The sequence below is a fragment of the Aphis gossypii genome, chromosome X (genome assembly GCF_020184175.1).
Source record: "Aphis gossypii isolate Hap1 chromosome X, ASM2018417v2, whole genome shotgun sequence".
NCBI classification, from domain to species: Eukaryota; Metazoa; Arthropoda; class Insecta; order Hemiptera; family Aphididae; genus Aphis; species Aphis gossypii.
In genome coordinates, this window is record NC_065533.1 from 24,285,844 (window position 1) to 24,301,728 (window position 15,885).

The 15,885-nt window shown below is 24.7% G+C and overlaps 1 protein-coding gene and 1 long non-coding RNA gene across 2 annotated transcripts in view; one reads left to right on the top strand and one right to left on the bottom strand.

The window, feature by feature from the left end:
- Window positions 1-11,027, top strand: part of LOC114126642 (uncharacterized) — a 22,049-nt gene extending 11,022 nt beyond the window's left edge. The window contains exons 6-21 of the mRNA XM_027990642.2: window positions 836-980; window positions 3,482-3,638; window positions 3,709-3,836; window positions 3,942-4,170; window positions 4,305-4,450; window positions 4,768-4,925; window positions 5,013-5,281; window positions 5,347-5,421; window positions 5,494-5,650; window positions 7,321-7,703; window positions 7,781-7,983; window positions 9,405-9,568; window positions 9,708-9,834; window positions 9,893-9,984; window positions 10,066-10,224; window positions 10,288-11,027. Coding sequence (XP_027846443.2) covers window positions 836-980; window positions 3,482-3,638; window positions 3,709-3,836; window positions 3,942-4,170; window positions 4,305-4,450; window positions 4,768-4,925; window positions 5,013-5,281; window positions 5,347-5,421; window positions 5,494-5,650; window positions 7,321-7,703; window positions 7,781-7,983; window positions 9,405-9,568; window positions 9,708-9,834; window positions 9,893-9,984; window positions 10,066-10,224; window positions 10,288-10,401 — 2,706 coding nt within the window. The 3' untranslated portion in view covers window positions 10,402-11,027. The remainder of the gene's footprint in view (window positions 1-835; window positions 981-3,481; window positions 3,639-3,708; window positions 3,837-3,941; window positions 4,171-4,304; window positions 4,451-4,767; window positions 4,926-5,012; window positions 5,282-5,346; window positions 5,422-5,493; window positions 5,651-7,320; window positions 7,704-7,780; window positions 7,984-9,404; window positions 9,569-9,707; window positions 9,835-9,892; window positions 9,985-10,065; window positions 10,225-10,287) is intronic.
- A 3,787-nt stretch (window positions 11,028-14,814) lies between these two features.
- On the bottom strand, window positions 14,815-15,641 carry LOC126552064 (uncharacterized). The gene is made up of 2 exons (XR_007605922.1): window positions 15,299-15,641; window positions 14,815-15,150 (listed from the first exon to the last, which is right to left on the bottom strand). It is a non-coding gene; the product is annotated as an uncharacterized LOC126552064 (long non-coding RNA).
- Window positions 15,642-15,885: the final 244 nt, after the last annotated feature.

Sequence of the window (15,885 nt, forward strand, 5' to 3'; positions counted from 1 at the left end):
TATTTCACATGCTGTAATCAAAAAATACAAATTTTTCTTAATATGGATATTTAAGTTTAAATTTTAATGAGATTTAATACTTAAAATGTTAGTTATTTTATTATGATTGAAAACTTTTATTTGTAGAAACTTGATACTTTTAACGAATATTATTAAACTTTATAATATACACAGTGATATTTTAAAATAAAATATTTTCAACAAAAATTAATTCAACCACCTGTATTACTATTAGTTAGTAAAACAAATTACTCATATAGCAATATAAATATATCTTGAAATGTATTTAGTAATATAACTCATATAAGTTGACAAATCTTCTTCGCTCATAATGATTTTTTGTATGTAATTATTTATCTCTGAATTCGAATATTACACATATATTACATTACTTTTCAATGATTAGGTTCGTTTAACAACCACTGTACCGTAAAGATATACTAAGCATACTTTATACATTTTTACAAAAGAAAAAAATAGTGACAAATTATTGTTCCTTTTCTTTTTATTTTTTACTATCTATGATTTAAGGACTAAGGGCGTTTGTTTTCTATTAACCTAGCACAGTTAATAAAAAATTGGCCTTGTTTATTAGTATTTTCTAACAATATATTATTCTTAATTAATTTTGATAAAAAATTTAAAAAATTTTGGATTTTTTTGTGACAAAGTACAAAATACCCTTAGTTATATAGTTATTTTAAACACCAAAATCATATTTTGTTGATTATTTGTTTCATAAAATTTTAAAAATTTTTATTTTTTGTCCACTTGAACTTAGGATTTAGAATCTCTTGTTTATATACCAGTTATTAATATTTAACTATTTATTTAGGAAAATAATCCTAAACCAATAACTGGATACTCACAACCACTGTTTTTGAATTACGCCAAGACGGTAAAAAATAAATCCTTACCGACTTGGAAAAAATATCGATGGACAAAATGGGCGACTGACAATAATTTAATCAAAAAGCATGGTATACCTAAATGCAAATAAATAAGTAAATTACTTGTAACTTATGTTTTGTAGTGTCTAAAAATTAGTGTTATTGTGTTAACAATATTACTGCCTACTAAAAGTAGTAAAATATATTTTAATAGTTAAATCATAAGTTCATAACAATTTATAGTACCTATACGATAAATTTTAGTTATGTAAATCTTTAATAAAAACTACTTATTATAGGTATACTTTAAAAGTAATTTATACCTACCTACGTGTACAAATAATACGGTGGATTAAAATTAAAGTACTCTAATATCTAGATATTCAATGTTATATATATAATATATATATTATATAGTATATTTTCATAAGTCTACTGTGAGTATACGTAACAAATACGAATAGAATATAGAATAATTTTTAAATTAAATTTTTTATTTATTATGATTTATGAATCTAATCAAACTACAAATATGTGATTATCAGTTTTTTCGCTATATACAATTATATCGAGTTTTTATATATCATTTAGGTTTTAACATAATGGTGTTTATAAATAATATTCGTATGTATAATAATTGTGCAGTACTGAAAACATTAATTATTGAAAATATATATATAATAGTAGTTTTACTAAATGTGTACATTTAAAAAATGTAATAACCTGTACTAATCAAACTGAATTCAACTTATTATTTTATACGAGTAAATGGAAAAAATATTATTTTAAAAATCTACAAGTATATGAAATAACAACTTAAAATTATGTGAATTTTAGATAAAAAATTAAATATTGTATTTGCTATACATATAATATATCCAAATAGACGGTACCTATTATCTAACCCAAATTATTGTATTGAGTAAGCACACTCAAACATAATAAGTACCTTCATTTTAAATGATATTTCTTTGTTAAATAAATAAAAATAAGATATAAAAAGCAACAAATTCATAATAATTATAGTCAGTTTTACTTTTATGACTAATTTAACGAGGTTCTTTAAAAAAATAATTAAATATTCTTTTACACTACCTAGTTATAATTATTTACAATAATAATAATAAAAATAAATTAATTTAGTTTTGATTATTTTATGGTTGTATGATGTCATGATATAATATAAAATATGATATAATATATTTAATATAATGTCATATTTTCTTACGCGTAATAAATAGTTTAAAAAGGTAACCTGGTATTATGTTAGCATATTATAGTAAATAGGACTGGTTTAACCCTTATTATGTGTACTTCCTATTAGAAGATATATTTATATTAATTTATAAGGATAATGTTAATGTCCTGAAAATAACGTGATTGTAATTTTAATAAAAATATTTCAAAGATTTTAAGGTCGTTGACCGATTATTCTCGTTAATATTGAATAGAATTAATTATTGATGCTAAATATAATTAGTATTACAATACGTACCTATATATCTTATTGTTATTATATTATTTCTAGCATTATTAGTTTAATTATATGATATGTATACAGTTAAATGAAGACATGGACGTTAAATCATATTTACTGCGCACTTTGTTTGTAACGATCAAGTTTTAAATGCATAAAAAAAAGTTATGTTTAGGAATACAAGTTAATTATTTCTATATTCATTCCGTATTTAAGAATAGTTAAATTTATTTTTATATTATTATATTAACTATAACATCTGATGCTAAACATGGAAAATAAAATTGATCAATCAATACACCCTAAATATTGTTGAGATTCAGATTAACTAAAGAACCAAGCTAATAGTTTTTCAAAATCAATTGAAAAAAAGTAGTGTCATACCACAAAACTAAAAAAAATTCAATGTTCAATAGTAGACCAAATTATAAATTAATAATTATTAATTAATTATTAAAGTCTCGTTATTTCAATCTAATATACAATATTAAAAACTAGAAAGTATCGTTTCAAAAAAAAAAAAAATTAAAATGCACAAAATCTAAATATGTCTCCAACACTCAACATCATAATCACAATAATAATGACACTTATCGCGAGTATGCCAAAACCAATCGTAATTTTATAAATTAATAATCGATACTATGATATTTACGCTAGCTTCTAGTTTCTACTATGCGTAATAAATGACAATAATAAGTAGATATTATTAACTTATAATTGTTTACCAATAATTTTATAATTACAAATAAAATGTGTAAGTTAATTTAATTTAATTACCTATTTTTACTAGTTTCATAAATATCAAAAATAATTTATTTTTATTATACTTGCTTACTTATTAATTATTTTGTAGATACTTGTTTTACAATACAATCAATTTAATAGTAAAAAAAAAATAATACTAAATAGTACTAGTATTTATAGTATTATAGTTTTAATATTATTTAATTTTCTAGGAAACCACTTTTTTTAATAACGTCTTCAACGTCTAACGTATATACGCAGTAAAAATATATTGTTATATAACCTAACCTTTCTTGATTTAATAAATCACGAGAAAATTATATTTTTATGATAACAATTTTTGAAATTTGGTTGTTTTCTTGTTTAGAACTGAGTGATTTTATGAGATTGGTAAATGTCTTTGCACCGTGCGCTACCATATTAAATGAAACGTCTCCTCTGATGAAACTCCTGAATAAATATAAATCAAATGAATACGACGATCAATACGAGCTTGATTTTGCATACCTAAAACCGTTTACTTCGTATACAGCTTAAATAACATTAACAAATACATTGTTTTTCCTAATATTGAATCATATTATTTTATTTCAGATCTATAGAAATTTACTTAAAAAAATACCAATCTTTTCGGTTTTTTAAGTCAGTCATTTTTCAACATGAAGAAAGTCCGATGAGTGACATCGATCCGTCTACACAAAATAATTGTTGTGCCTTTATACGTATCCTTTTTGTGTGTAATAGAAAGCGATTTTAAACTGTAATTAGAATACTATACTAGTTGGGTTTAATTATCCTCATAATATTCCTTAAGGAAAAAATAATAGATTTCGAGTCACCTTATTGTCAGTCTATGCTGTTCACATTATCAGTTTGCAAAAACTATACTATCCATAACGGTAATATTGAACTAGACGCGCCTTCAAACCGCTATGCAATTGAGTGTCCATACATTAACGTGGAACAATTTCTCTGGTACGAGACGAAACTTCCGACACCGCTGTCTACCATTCGCTCAAGAGGAGTGTCGAACGTCGTGATAAATTTTAAACCTGGGTGAGTGTAAATACCGTCTGCAACATTCGCAAAATTTGCATATACGTGTAGGGCGTTATAATACTACTCGTATGGTATATATAATTGTTATTGTTATTATTATTCTTCCTATGGGTTCGTATAAAAACAAACAGAGTAAACGTGTTGAAAATATGGGGCGAACTGCCGGCCAAGTATTCGCTGACAATTGAATCGACGGTAGACTTTTCGGTCTTACACACGAAGCAAACAGTTTACGAAAAACTCATCAACAAACCCAAATCGTTGACGTCCTTACTCGGTGAGTTAGTTTTGTTGAGCGTTCAATTGTTGAAATTTTAGTTGAACACTTATTGAGATATTCCTGTACGAACTAATAAAATACGAAATAAATTAACGACACGTGGTATTTCACAATTTCCGATCTATGGTTTTGTGTAGAGAAGATTACTATTTTAACAACGACGAGTTACTTAATATTCTAAATGTAAACGTTCAACACCTGACGGTGTTGTGCGTTCTTTGAGTAATTTTCTCACTATATATTGATACTTGAATAGAGCCAAATAAAAATGTTGAATATTCATTATTCATATACATGATATTACATATTTTTAGTTTCTACAAAGCAAGTGTTTTCACAACTATGTTCAACGGAGCCAAATACAGGTGATCGTGGACAAAACTTACTTAAGTTTTACTCTTCGTTTATGCCCTATTCTGTTAATAATGAACCCGAATTGAAGAAAATTGAAAGATTATCGATTATTTCGAAAGTATATAAATTATATTAAATAAATTATTTAAAGGAAATAATTAAAATGTAATATGATTAGAACTAATCGCTTGATATAAATTCATAGCAAGTTCAAACAGCTATGGTAAACATTTTAGGGACTAAATTCCTTAATGATGTACAAGTAATGACAGACTTATACACTGAACTACAAGAATTATTACAAAACAAGTCATTGGGATTAAAAGAGATTTCTGCATTAGGTTTAAAACCAAAACCAATACAAAAATCAAAACCTGCTCAAAGTCATCATAAAAAAATGAAAAACGAAAAGTCTATAGTGATAAAAAAATCACTTATCAAATCAAAAATAAACCATGGTAAAAATACTTTTGCGTAAGCATTTAAATCTATTCGATAAAATCGTTAAACATTATTTTATAAATGATTATTTTTATTAGGTCAACTGTTTCCAAAGTGCATAGTAAACAGACAACATCAAAAATCATTTATGCACAAATGTTTGAAATATTATGGTAAGCTTTTTACCATTATTTTTATTTATTTTTCTCTTATATTTACATTTCATAATATTATGTGACATGTAGCAATGTTTTACACTCTGACGAGATTGACTTGGATGAATATCATTTCAAAAATGATTTATTTAATTATGTGGTTAATATTGTGTTCGATGACAATACTACAAAACCTATCGATACATTGTTGTTGTTTCGTCTAGAACTCAACACACATCCTACAGCAGTAAGTTTTATTAATTTATCAAAAAAATCAACAATATTGTAAAAATATAAATAACTAAAAGAGTTATGTAACTTCACCTCAGTGATAAATATTTAATTTAACTATTTATATTTACAAATATCTTTACTAATATTTTTTTTTTAAACTAAACTTCTGTTATTGAAATTTTACTGGTGCCATTACAAAATTGATGCCCAAAATTTCGTTTTATACTAAAATGGTTAAAAAGAAATGTGGTAAATCTAAAGGATTTGGGAGGTATTTGTAGTATCTCTACAAATAATTCAATTTCCACACTAATTAAAAATGAAATTAGCGCATCTTCTATCGCTCTACCTAAAGACTGTTAGCTGTGGGAAAGGGGAAGGGTTAGTATTCAGTAAATATTTTTTAATATTTTTAATCATATGCAATAATTTATGTATTATATTACGGTCTATGGACTATAGTAGTTAGATATATATTTATATATTAGGTACTATAAAAACTGCAACAGTGCAGAACTTCGTTCTAATAAATTAATTTTGCTACTTTTTATAAAAGTGCATAACTCAACTATTTATAAATAACTGAAACCATGCTTAAAACCTTCCTCGTGATATGTTTTATAAATTTAAAAATAACCAATTAACGATTGGATATGTATAATTCTAAAGCCAACTAGTTATAAAAGTAATAATCATTTCATATTTTATTTATAATATAGATTCTATTATATAAGTAAAATCCAAATATCCTAATCGTTATTTTTTTATTTTTAATAACGATACAACGTGTAAAATTTAAATTTGAAACAGTAGTTGCTCTAATATTCTAAACGCGCAACAAGAAAGTTAACGTAGGAATTATCAAAAAATGGAAATCTATAATATTTATTGTAATATATAATATATGATTGGCATTTGTTACATAAAATAAAATAGTTATATGGCTACCGCACATCTTTGAAAAATTGACTCTTTTTCAATTAAAAAACAAAATTTTTTAATTTTATTTATCTTACGTATTTTAAATGAATATTATTCAAATTTTATGTACGCTGTGATTGTTTGTCTGTCTGTCTGTCTGGGAAAGGCTTCAAAACGGATTAATTAATGTTTATATGGTATTCACACATATTGCATTACATGATGAATAAAATAGTTATTGTGATTAGATATAAGTATATAACTTTACATTTGTATTTTATATTTGGTCAAAACAATAACCCTAATAAAGTGTGATAAAAATCAAACTGTGCAGTTTACATTTAATAGAGTTTAAGAATGGGTAAATCCACGAGAATTGAATTTGTCAGATCAACACTACATAGGATCAGCTAGTAATATTATTAAGTTATAATAACATTCTAAATGTTGTAGTTATTTGTAAACTTAGTACATTTAATAAATACATTTCAATAAACAAATTAAATAAAACCCAAATATGACTATTTGAAAACATTTAAATACTATTGTTTTAACTCTGATTCAAGTTACTTTTAATAAAAATTATTATTTATATTATTAAAACAGTACAATCGATTCAAAACAACATACATTAAAAATATGTTTAACTAGATACATATACTAATTAATCTAATCTTTAGAATAGTACAACGAACCAATGAAAGCTATGCTCGTCGAACAAGAAAAACAGTATTACCTAAGCTAACTGTATTATTACTTTAGGAATTGGTGCCGACAATTATTAAATTTTCAAACAAAAATAACAACAATATCAATATTAATGTAACGCTGATCGACAACGATACTCAATTAGAAGTAATAACAATGAACATTGACATGAATATGTATATGGTTCGCAATACCACCAAGGGATACACGCTAATAGGGTGGTCTTCGGAAAAAATCGTAGATTACAAAAATGTTAGTTATAAACTTGAATTATTTGGACGACCGTACGAAATATTACACTCTTGTGGAACGCAAAAGGATTATAGTCTACAGAAATACAACACAACGGTATGTGATAATATTTACACGCCCGATTACGTTATTAAGCATGTGAAAAATAGGTTTTACATGCCTAATGCTGAAAACCTATTAGCTAGGTAAGTAATAAGTAGAATGTTCCAAAAGCGTAAAGGACATTGTTTTAATTTTATTTTTTCTACCCATCACTACCCAGAGCAATTCTGAACATCGAAAAAGCAGCTTTATATACAATATACTGTCATCTAGAACACTTAGATGATGTAATGATGGAAATTCGAGTAGTAGACTTAAATCTTACTGGCGACAGTTCTACAGTATATGCATCGTCCCGTGCACGTGGAAAAACAGTATTTATTTCAGCTGTATTTTTAGATCCAAATCTCAACAATAATTCACGTTCGTAAAATTATTTGTAAATTTATAAATACATACTGATGATAATATAATCATCATTATAATTGTTTATTTATTTATTTTACACCCAAGATGTGAATTTGTACTGTGCAATTCATTGTATAGACAAAAGATGGTTTATAAAAAAAATTACCTATTTCATAAATTAAGGAAAACTAAGTTATAACTAGAAATACGCAAATATTTTCAATATTGATAGAATAATATATTAAAATTATATTTTTTATTAATTATTAGTTATCTATTATAGATTTATTATTATTATTAATTATTTACTATTTACACATTACTCTTTTAAGTGAATTGAGGATAAAAATAAAATTTATTTGTAATAATAATTATAAAATAGCATACTACAAATATATCTGTAATAAAAAAAAATAATAAGAATAAAGATATATTATTCAGCTAAACTAAATTCCTACCGCTACTTAAAATATTTTCATTTACTTTTTTTATTTATTAGTTATTATTAACTAATAGGTACCCAACTAATAGCAGCAGCTTCAAGATAACATTTTTTATTAATAAATTTAGGTGATTTTTTATGATTTTTTTACTCATTTGGTGTTATAAAACTATAGAATATACTCATGTTGTTTATTATCGATAAAATCTAATTTATGAAATAATGTTTAGTATATTGAGTCATATTTCAAAGATGACCAGTTGTCATAAAATGAAGCATTTTTAAAGTCCAATTCCATAAGCGCAAATTGTGTTTGAAATTTGGGGGGGCTGAAGCTCAGGCTTATATTGGACTTTATTAACACAAAATATGTAAAACATCGGTGTTTAGTATGACATTAGTTTTTTTAGGGGGTCTAAACAAAGTTTAGGAGAGGGTTAGCCCCCCAGCCCCCCCAACTATTTGAGCACATGTCCAATTCATGAAATAGGCAACTTCACTTATTGGGGGTAAGGTGTAACATATTATATACATTTAGCATTTATAATACGTTACGAATTTACACTGAGGTATTATTAACATTTAATAATATTTAGTAATACTAAAATATACAAGAAAAAAAATTAAATTATGTAGTATACCAAAGACCTAAAGACAGGTATTTAACCAAATGGATTCATCAAGCCTGTACATAGTACTAGCATTTTTATAGTATCTACATATTTACCTACCAACCTAAAATACATAACAGAACTTATGGTGAATTTTACCTTTCACCACTAAAAATAAATTTAAAATAATTAGTTAATATATAATAAATCTTTATTTGAAGAAGGATCATTTTGCATAAGCTAACTTTGATTCATTTATATTTCATAGGAAACACAATTGTTTGATACTACAACTATATAAATAAACGTTTTAATATAGGTTATTTTTTTCAATTTATTTTAAATTAATATGTTGCTAACAAATACATTGTATCATTTTTCAGAATCAAAAGAATCTGAAACAAAAGAATCTGAAGCTGAAAACTCGACGAGTATTGTATTTGTAATCGAGGTTATTTTAATCAAGAACATTGACATCGATTACATTAATATACGAAATGATATAAATCAATATGATTGGACAATTTCGTGCACTTACGATAAGAAAGTAACAAATTTTAAATACTAAATCAAATTTACTAAAATTTAAATCACACTCATAAAATGTATTATTGATGTACTTACTGACCGATTTTGGGTCCAGGATATTAGTTTCTAATATTAGTTAAATTATGATTTTTGAACAGGCTACAGGAATCACACTCGAAACAACTGACGTAGATTACAATTTTCATTTCATCAGTTCAATACCACACCAAATTCAACCACCAGCTATTTTACAGAAATCACAAAACAAAATACCAGCCATATCTAGTGATTATATTTTTATTTTATTTTTTTCTTAACATTCATCTTTCTATTTACTTATTAGATTCAAATGTTACCAACCAAACTGATAAAAATGATAGTTTAACACCAAGTTTGGATTTTCGAGAAATGTTTGAACTCATGACGGCCAATCAAGTACCTACCCGCCCACTAATATCTAATCAAATACAATAATATTAATTAAAAAAACATTAAATATTTACTCATTTTGTATAGGATTTAATCAAAGAACAATTTGTGGATAATGATTCGAATGAATTATTAACTGAAGAAACAACTACACTTGTAAATACAATAAAAGATATAACTAATCAGCAAGATATTACTGTAAACCTTTTAAATTCAGTTGTGGAGAATAAAGCTGAAAGCCGTCTTGTATTACTAGAAATTTTTTTTTTGTGTTTCATTGCCGTTCTAACGTCATACATTTATTTACAGAATACGGTTGATGAATTGCACAAACAAGTCTTAAATTTACTTCAAATTCAACGTAAATCAAATATGAACGTAAAGCAATCACGGATGATGAAAAAGAAGTCGCGCGCTAATTAAAAATAATAAAACTAATTGAAACTGTATTAGTAATTACATAATTTAGTAATACATTTGCATATACCTAACAAGTAATCAAGTTCCGAAGTCGTACTAATGATTACCATATTTAATGTAAAGGTTTTTTTTTTTTTGTATCTAAATACAACGCAAATAGCATAATATTTTAATAATTATTGTTTAATAACCTAATTGAAAAAATGAAATAAAACCAAATTATTATTGATCGTTGATTAAATGTGAAAGTATTTCAATTTTTAGCTAGAGGAAGAGTTCTGATAGTTTTTTTTTTTTTTTATATATAGGAGAGTCTTAACTGTGATTTTTCATAAGTTTGGTATGCTTATGCCATGAATATATAACATTTTAGACTTAATTAACAATTTCATACCAATTACAATTTTAATAGATATATATATATGGTTACGTTTTACGTATCTAATACACTCACAGAACAATTAAACAATTTTTAGATTTTTCTGAAAAACTAGAAAAACTGCAACCTCTTCATCACTCCTGTATCTTTAATCATTAAGTGCTCATCATATAATCTGTACAGATATGTAAAATCGAAAAATTACTCTAAATACAGTTTATTATAGTGATTATTTATTAAAAATCAATATGTTATTAGTTATTACAATTATTTAAGTACCAATATTATATTATATTTCGTATTGGCATTGTTAGATTAACATACAAAATTTATTTTATTTTAATTGTTATTTGTAAGAGGTAATTAAATAATATTAAGACTTATTTATGACGTAGTATATAGACATCATATTATGGTTTAAATATTCACTATATTATACTCAAAAATAATGATAATTATCAAAAAATAAAACCAAATGAATAATCAAGTTAGATACCTTTAGATTAATTAGTGAAGTCAATTGGTTATATTTAACCATCTGGAACCTTAGTATAAGTACTAAAATGTATAAAATAAAAAATCATTTTATACATAATATAATGTTCTATTGGTAGATACTCAATTTTAGATTAATTAAACTAGGTATATAATAAAAATGTACTGTTGATTACTAAGGAACACAATATTTTAAAATAGCATTTTAAAATATAATATTACATTGTTGACACTTAATATTTTAATATTATTATATAAGTATAATACCCGTAGATAAACCTAATAAGTAGTATTCTCTAGATTAAAATATATTCAATCATTGAATAAATTGATATCATATACTACTAATATTTTCACGATACTATACATCTTTATATTTTAATTAAATATAACATATTTACATTAATAAAAATTAAAAGTATTAATATGTAAAATACACTAAAATATTACAACATAGTATAACAGTCTCAACAGGTCTGGAGTTATCTATCAAGTATTAATTAATTTAATTCTAATTATAGTATTATTGAAATGTATTTTTTGAATTACCTCCAACTACTGTAAAAAATAGTACATAATAACAATTATGTTTATTTTACTTGCACTCAAAATTAAAAAATTTTAAGTCTTTGTTTTCATATCATATTAACAACACTTATAAATTCTACTGTTGATAATTATTCATACTCAAATGGACATCAAACAGGTACCTAAAATTAACAGAAAAATTTGAGCTCTAATTTTCACTATGACACCAACATTTAGTGTTTAATTATTGCTATTGAACAATACCATTTCAAAATTAATATTATGTGTAGTAAAAAGTTACACTACGATTACCTTTCTGGTGCATCATTAACAATCTTAAAAAACGTATAAAAAAAAAAATTAAAAATCAGATATTGCACAAAATTTTAATGCTCAGTTAGTGTTATACAACGCCACAACGGTGGAATTTTCAACATTCGTATTGAAAACAAAATAGATTTTCTAAAATATTTTTTGATACATTTTTTATTTTATTTTAAATATTCAAAGAATATTTCTGTTTGTAAGATTCTTCTCAAACAAGCAAATGATTAAAATAATATCTTTTTATTTTATAAAATCGTGCACACATTTTCTGTTTGAATATTTGTAATATTATCTGACACAGAATTTCTAAAATTTCAATTTCAAGATAGACAAATATTCATAGTAATAAACTTGTTTTTGGTAACTAATTTAACAACAATTTATAATACCTATATCATCTTCAGATATTATTTTGTTTTGTTTTTCTTTTAATTCACTGTACAAAACACTGTGTAACAAACTATGTGAATAGTAAAAATATTTAAAAATAATATTTAATTGTCATAACTCATAAGTGTATAACAATCATCATTACTTTTAAGTTGTAACTTGATATTGTAAATTAAAAAAAAAAAACCAAAGACCTCTTTTTTGTTAGCAACGTGTTAGTAGTTAGCCTATTAAAAAAAATTATTGAAAACTAAAAATATACCACTGAATTAGATTATATGTGTTTAATATTATATTATATTATAATACTTTTAAGTATTCGTGGTTTTTATATAAATACAAAATATTAATTATAGATAATACCTATTATAATTCAAGACATTTTAGATTTTGGAATTTTTATACGGAAATAGTCTTTAAATAAATTGATTATAAAACTAATCTTAACTAAAATAAAAATAGTATCTAACAATTAGAAATATTTTCAATTAATAAATTAGTAATGCAAAGCTTATATGATAACATAAATTATAATCAAATAATAAATTTAAATTTAGAATCCTGGATCCATAAAAATCGTAAATCGTATTCGCATAAGTACCTAAATAATTAATTTTTTTGCTAGCAGTGAACCCGCTGAAATAATATATGAAAAATTCAATAGCTCGGAGGAAAATACAGTACAATTTTGAAAATGATAATTGAATAACATTATAGTTGAACACTAAATCTCTGAGGTATTTTTAACAATATTTAAATTTTTGAGGAAGTTATATGCATTTATAAATTGTAAATTTAAAATATTGTAAGAATACAATATCAGAATCCTATTACCTCTAAATTTTAGTAATAGGCCAATTTACTCTAATATTAAAAGTTACAACATAAAGTTAAATCTATAATATCTTATAAAAAATCTGGGAATACCATAAGCTCCTCGTTCAAAATTCTGTCTAAAAAGAAGGTAGTAAAAACTAAAAAATTATATTGTACCCAACCCATCATTTGTCAGTATAGGTATTCATTTTATATCTCATCCGACATCCACCAAATACGTGTGATTACATTATTATATTATTTATTCCTTCAAAACTTGTTTGAAATTTAAAAAAAGTCAAGTGCATTTTATTACATTATTTTAAATGTTTAAAGCACAAAGCATTTCTTAAGATTATTTGTTTTTTCTTTGAGGCATTATATACCTGATAGAAAACTGGAACTTATAACACAGCAAAATGCATTTATACAGCATTTAATCTATTATATTAATTAATTTATAGTATTACCTAGGTTAGAGACAGTTAACTGACTGCCTGCGTACTAGCCTGTACTACAATTTTAGTATTTATCTGTATTTTATTTTATTACCTGTATTTTTCGAAAAACGTAGGTATTAATTCTTATCTAATATTGAAGTACGGCTAAATTATATAATATAATATATATTTAAAGAAGCATAGTTGCCATAACTAATAAAGCTAATGGATACCTACTAATTTTCTTTTATTAGTTTAGTCGTATCACGCTAGCCGTTGGTTTTATTATTTTCTTGTTTTGTATAGTGTTTCAAAAATATCTACTAAAATGTATAAAATCGAAGATCACTATTAAACGTTATACATTCTCAAATCTCACAACAAAATATATGATAAATACATATATAAATTTTACCAAATCATAAATAATTATGCATTTTTTTTGCTCTTTATGCTCTTTAGCCAGCTAGATTTTAAAGTAAAGAAAATTGGCCTTCTAGTAACTTTAGGTTGCCTATCGCTACATTATAAATAATAGGTAGGTCTATACCAAAATCCACAGTATTGTAACAAGTTGTACATCATAGGTAGGAATGTCATATTTTAAAGAAAGAAAAACATTTTCAAAAAAAAACAACAATTAAAACCTTAATTAACACCGAAAATATGTCAACAGAACTGACTCTGAAACATAAGCATATGTAAAAATTATATTCTAAACGTCCATATAACTTGTATTTGGTGGAATATTTCACTAATATAGTGATGTACCTGTAAGATTAGAAACTATTACGGAGTAATATATGTGTTATGTGTATTATGCATATTATAAATTATAATACATGACGCATAAATTATACACTGTTATATTATTATTTAATTCGTGCAGTAGAATGCTATTAAAAGAAGAAATGTTTCAAATATAGAACAACAAAATCTCACAATGAAGTATTAAAAGTCTTTGAAATTAATTAACACTCAACATATTATCTGTATATCACGTAATCATAACGAAATAAAACAACTATGCTATAAAGCATGTGAAACAAATTTTTATCACTTTTATTTACAAATCTAAATAATAATAACGTAATTATTTACAGTTTTATGACCACAAATTTTAAACAGGTGGTACATTTGAAAACTTAAAAATGGAAATAAAAACAAAATACTTCATTTCGCTATTTCAGCATGAATAAACAATTGATGAAGTCTTTCTGTGCCATAATTTAATATGGCTTAACAATACATGGCGAGACCAATCATTACTGAATTACACGTCAATAAATAAATCTGTAGGTAGTCATCTATACACATTACGCACATCGTGTACAAAATAAAATAATGAAAAATCCACTCGACGTTCGATGTACCTACCTAATAGGAAAAACAAAAAATTATTATGAAGAAAAATACTGCAGATTTTTCATATCGAAATGCACTACATGCGTTGAATGTATACAGGTACAAGTCAATTGAAGTTTTGAAAGACAAAAAAAAAACCAAAAACAAAAGGAATTCTTACTTTTATACTCGTATTATATTCCATATGAAGTCGTCAAAAAAAGCTTATAATGATGATATTATAATATAATAGTGGTGCTGATATATTAAGCCACTGAACCGCGGACACGCACAATGTAATGCGAAAACAAAATATCTTCGTACCTACACAATGTGTCTGCGGAATCATTTCACGACAATAGTACGCCACTGTTCAATACCTGAGGCGAGTGTTATTATTATACATACGTGTACCTATATACACATTAATATTCTCGACACGTCTCAAACCGTGTACTGCAATAGATACGCCCAAACGTGGCCGCACGCCCGTTCAAAGTTTTAAATAATACTGTTTGTGTTTCGACGACGAAATTATTATATTGCTTGGCATACAATATTTTTAGCGTTTTAAAACAACAATACGAGTATTTATAGTATATAAGCTTAATTGACTTATTGAAATAATAATTATAATAATAACTTTTATTATGATAGGTATTATATATATCTATACCGGAATTCCGTTCCGCGTGTACACAAAAACAATATAAAAAAGTCGAATCAAAATATATTCTTATTTGAATTTTGCTCTCTTTTCCGTTCGTT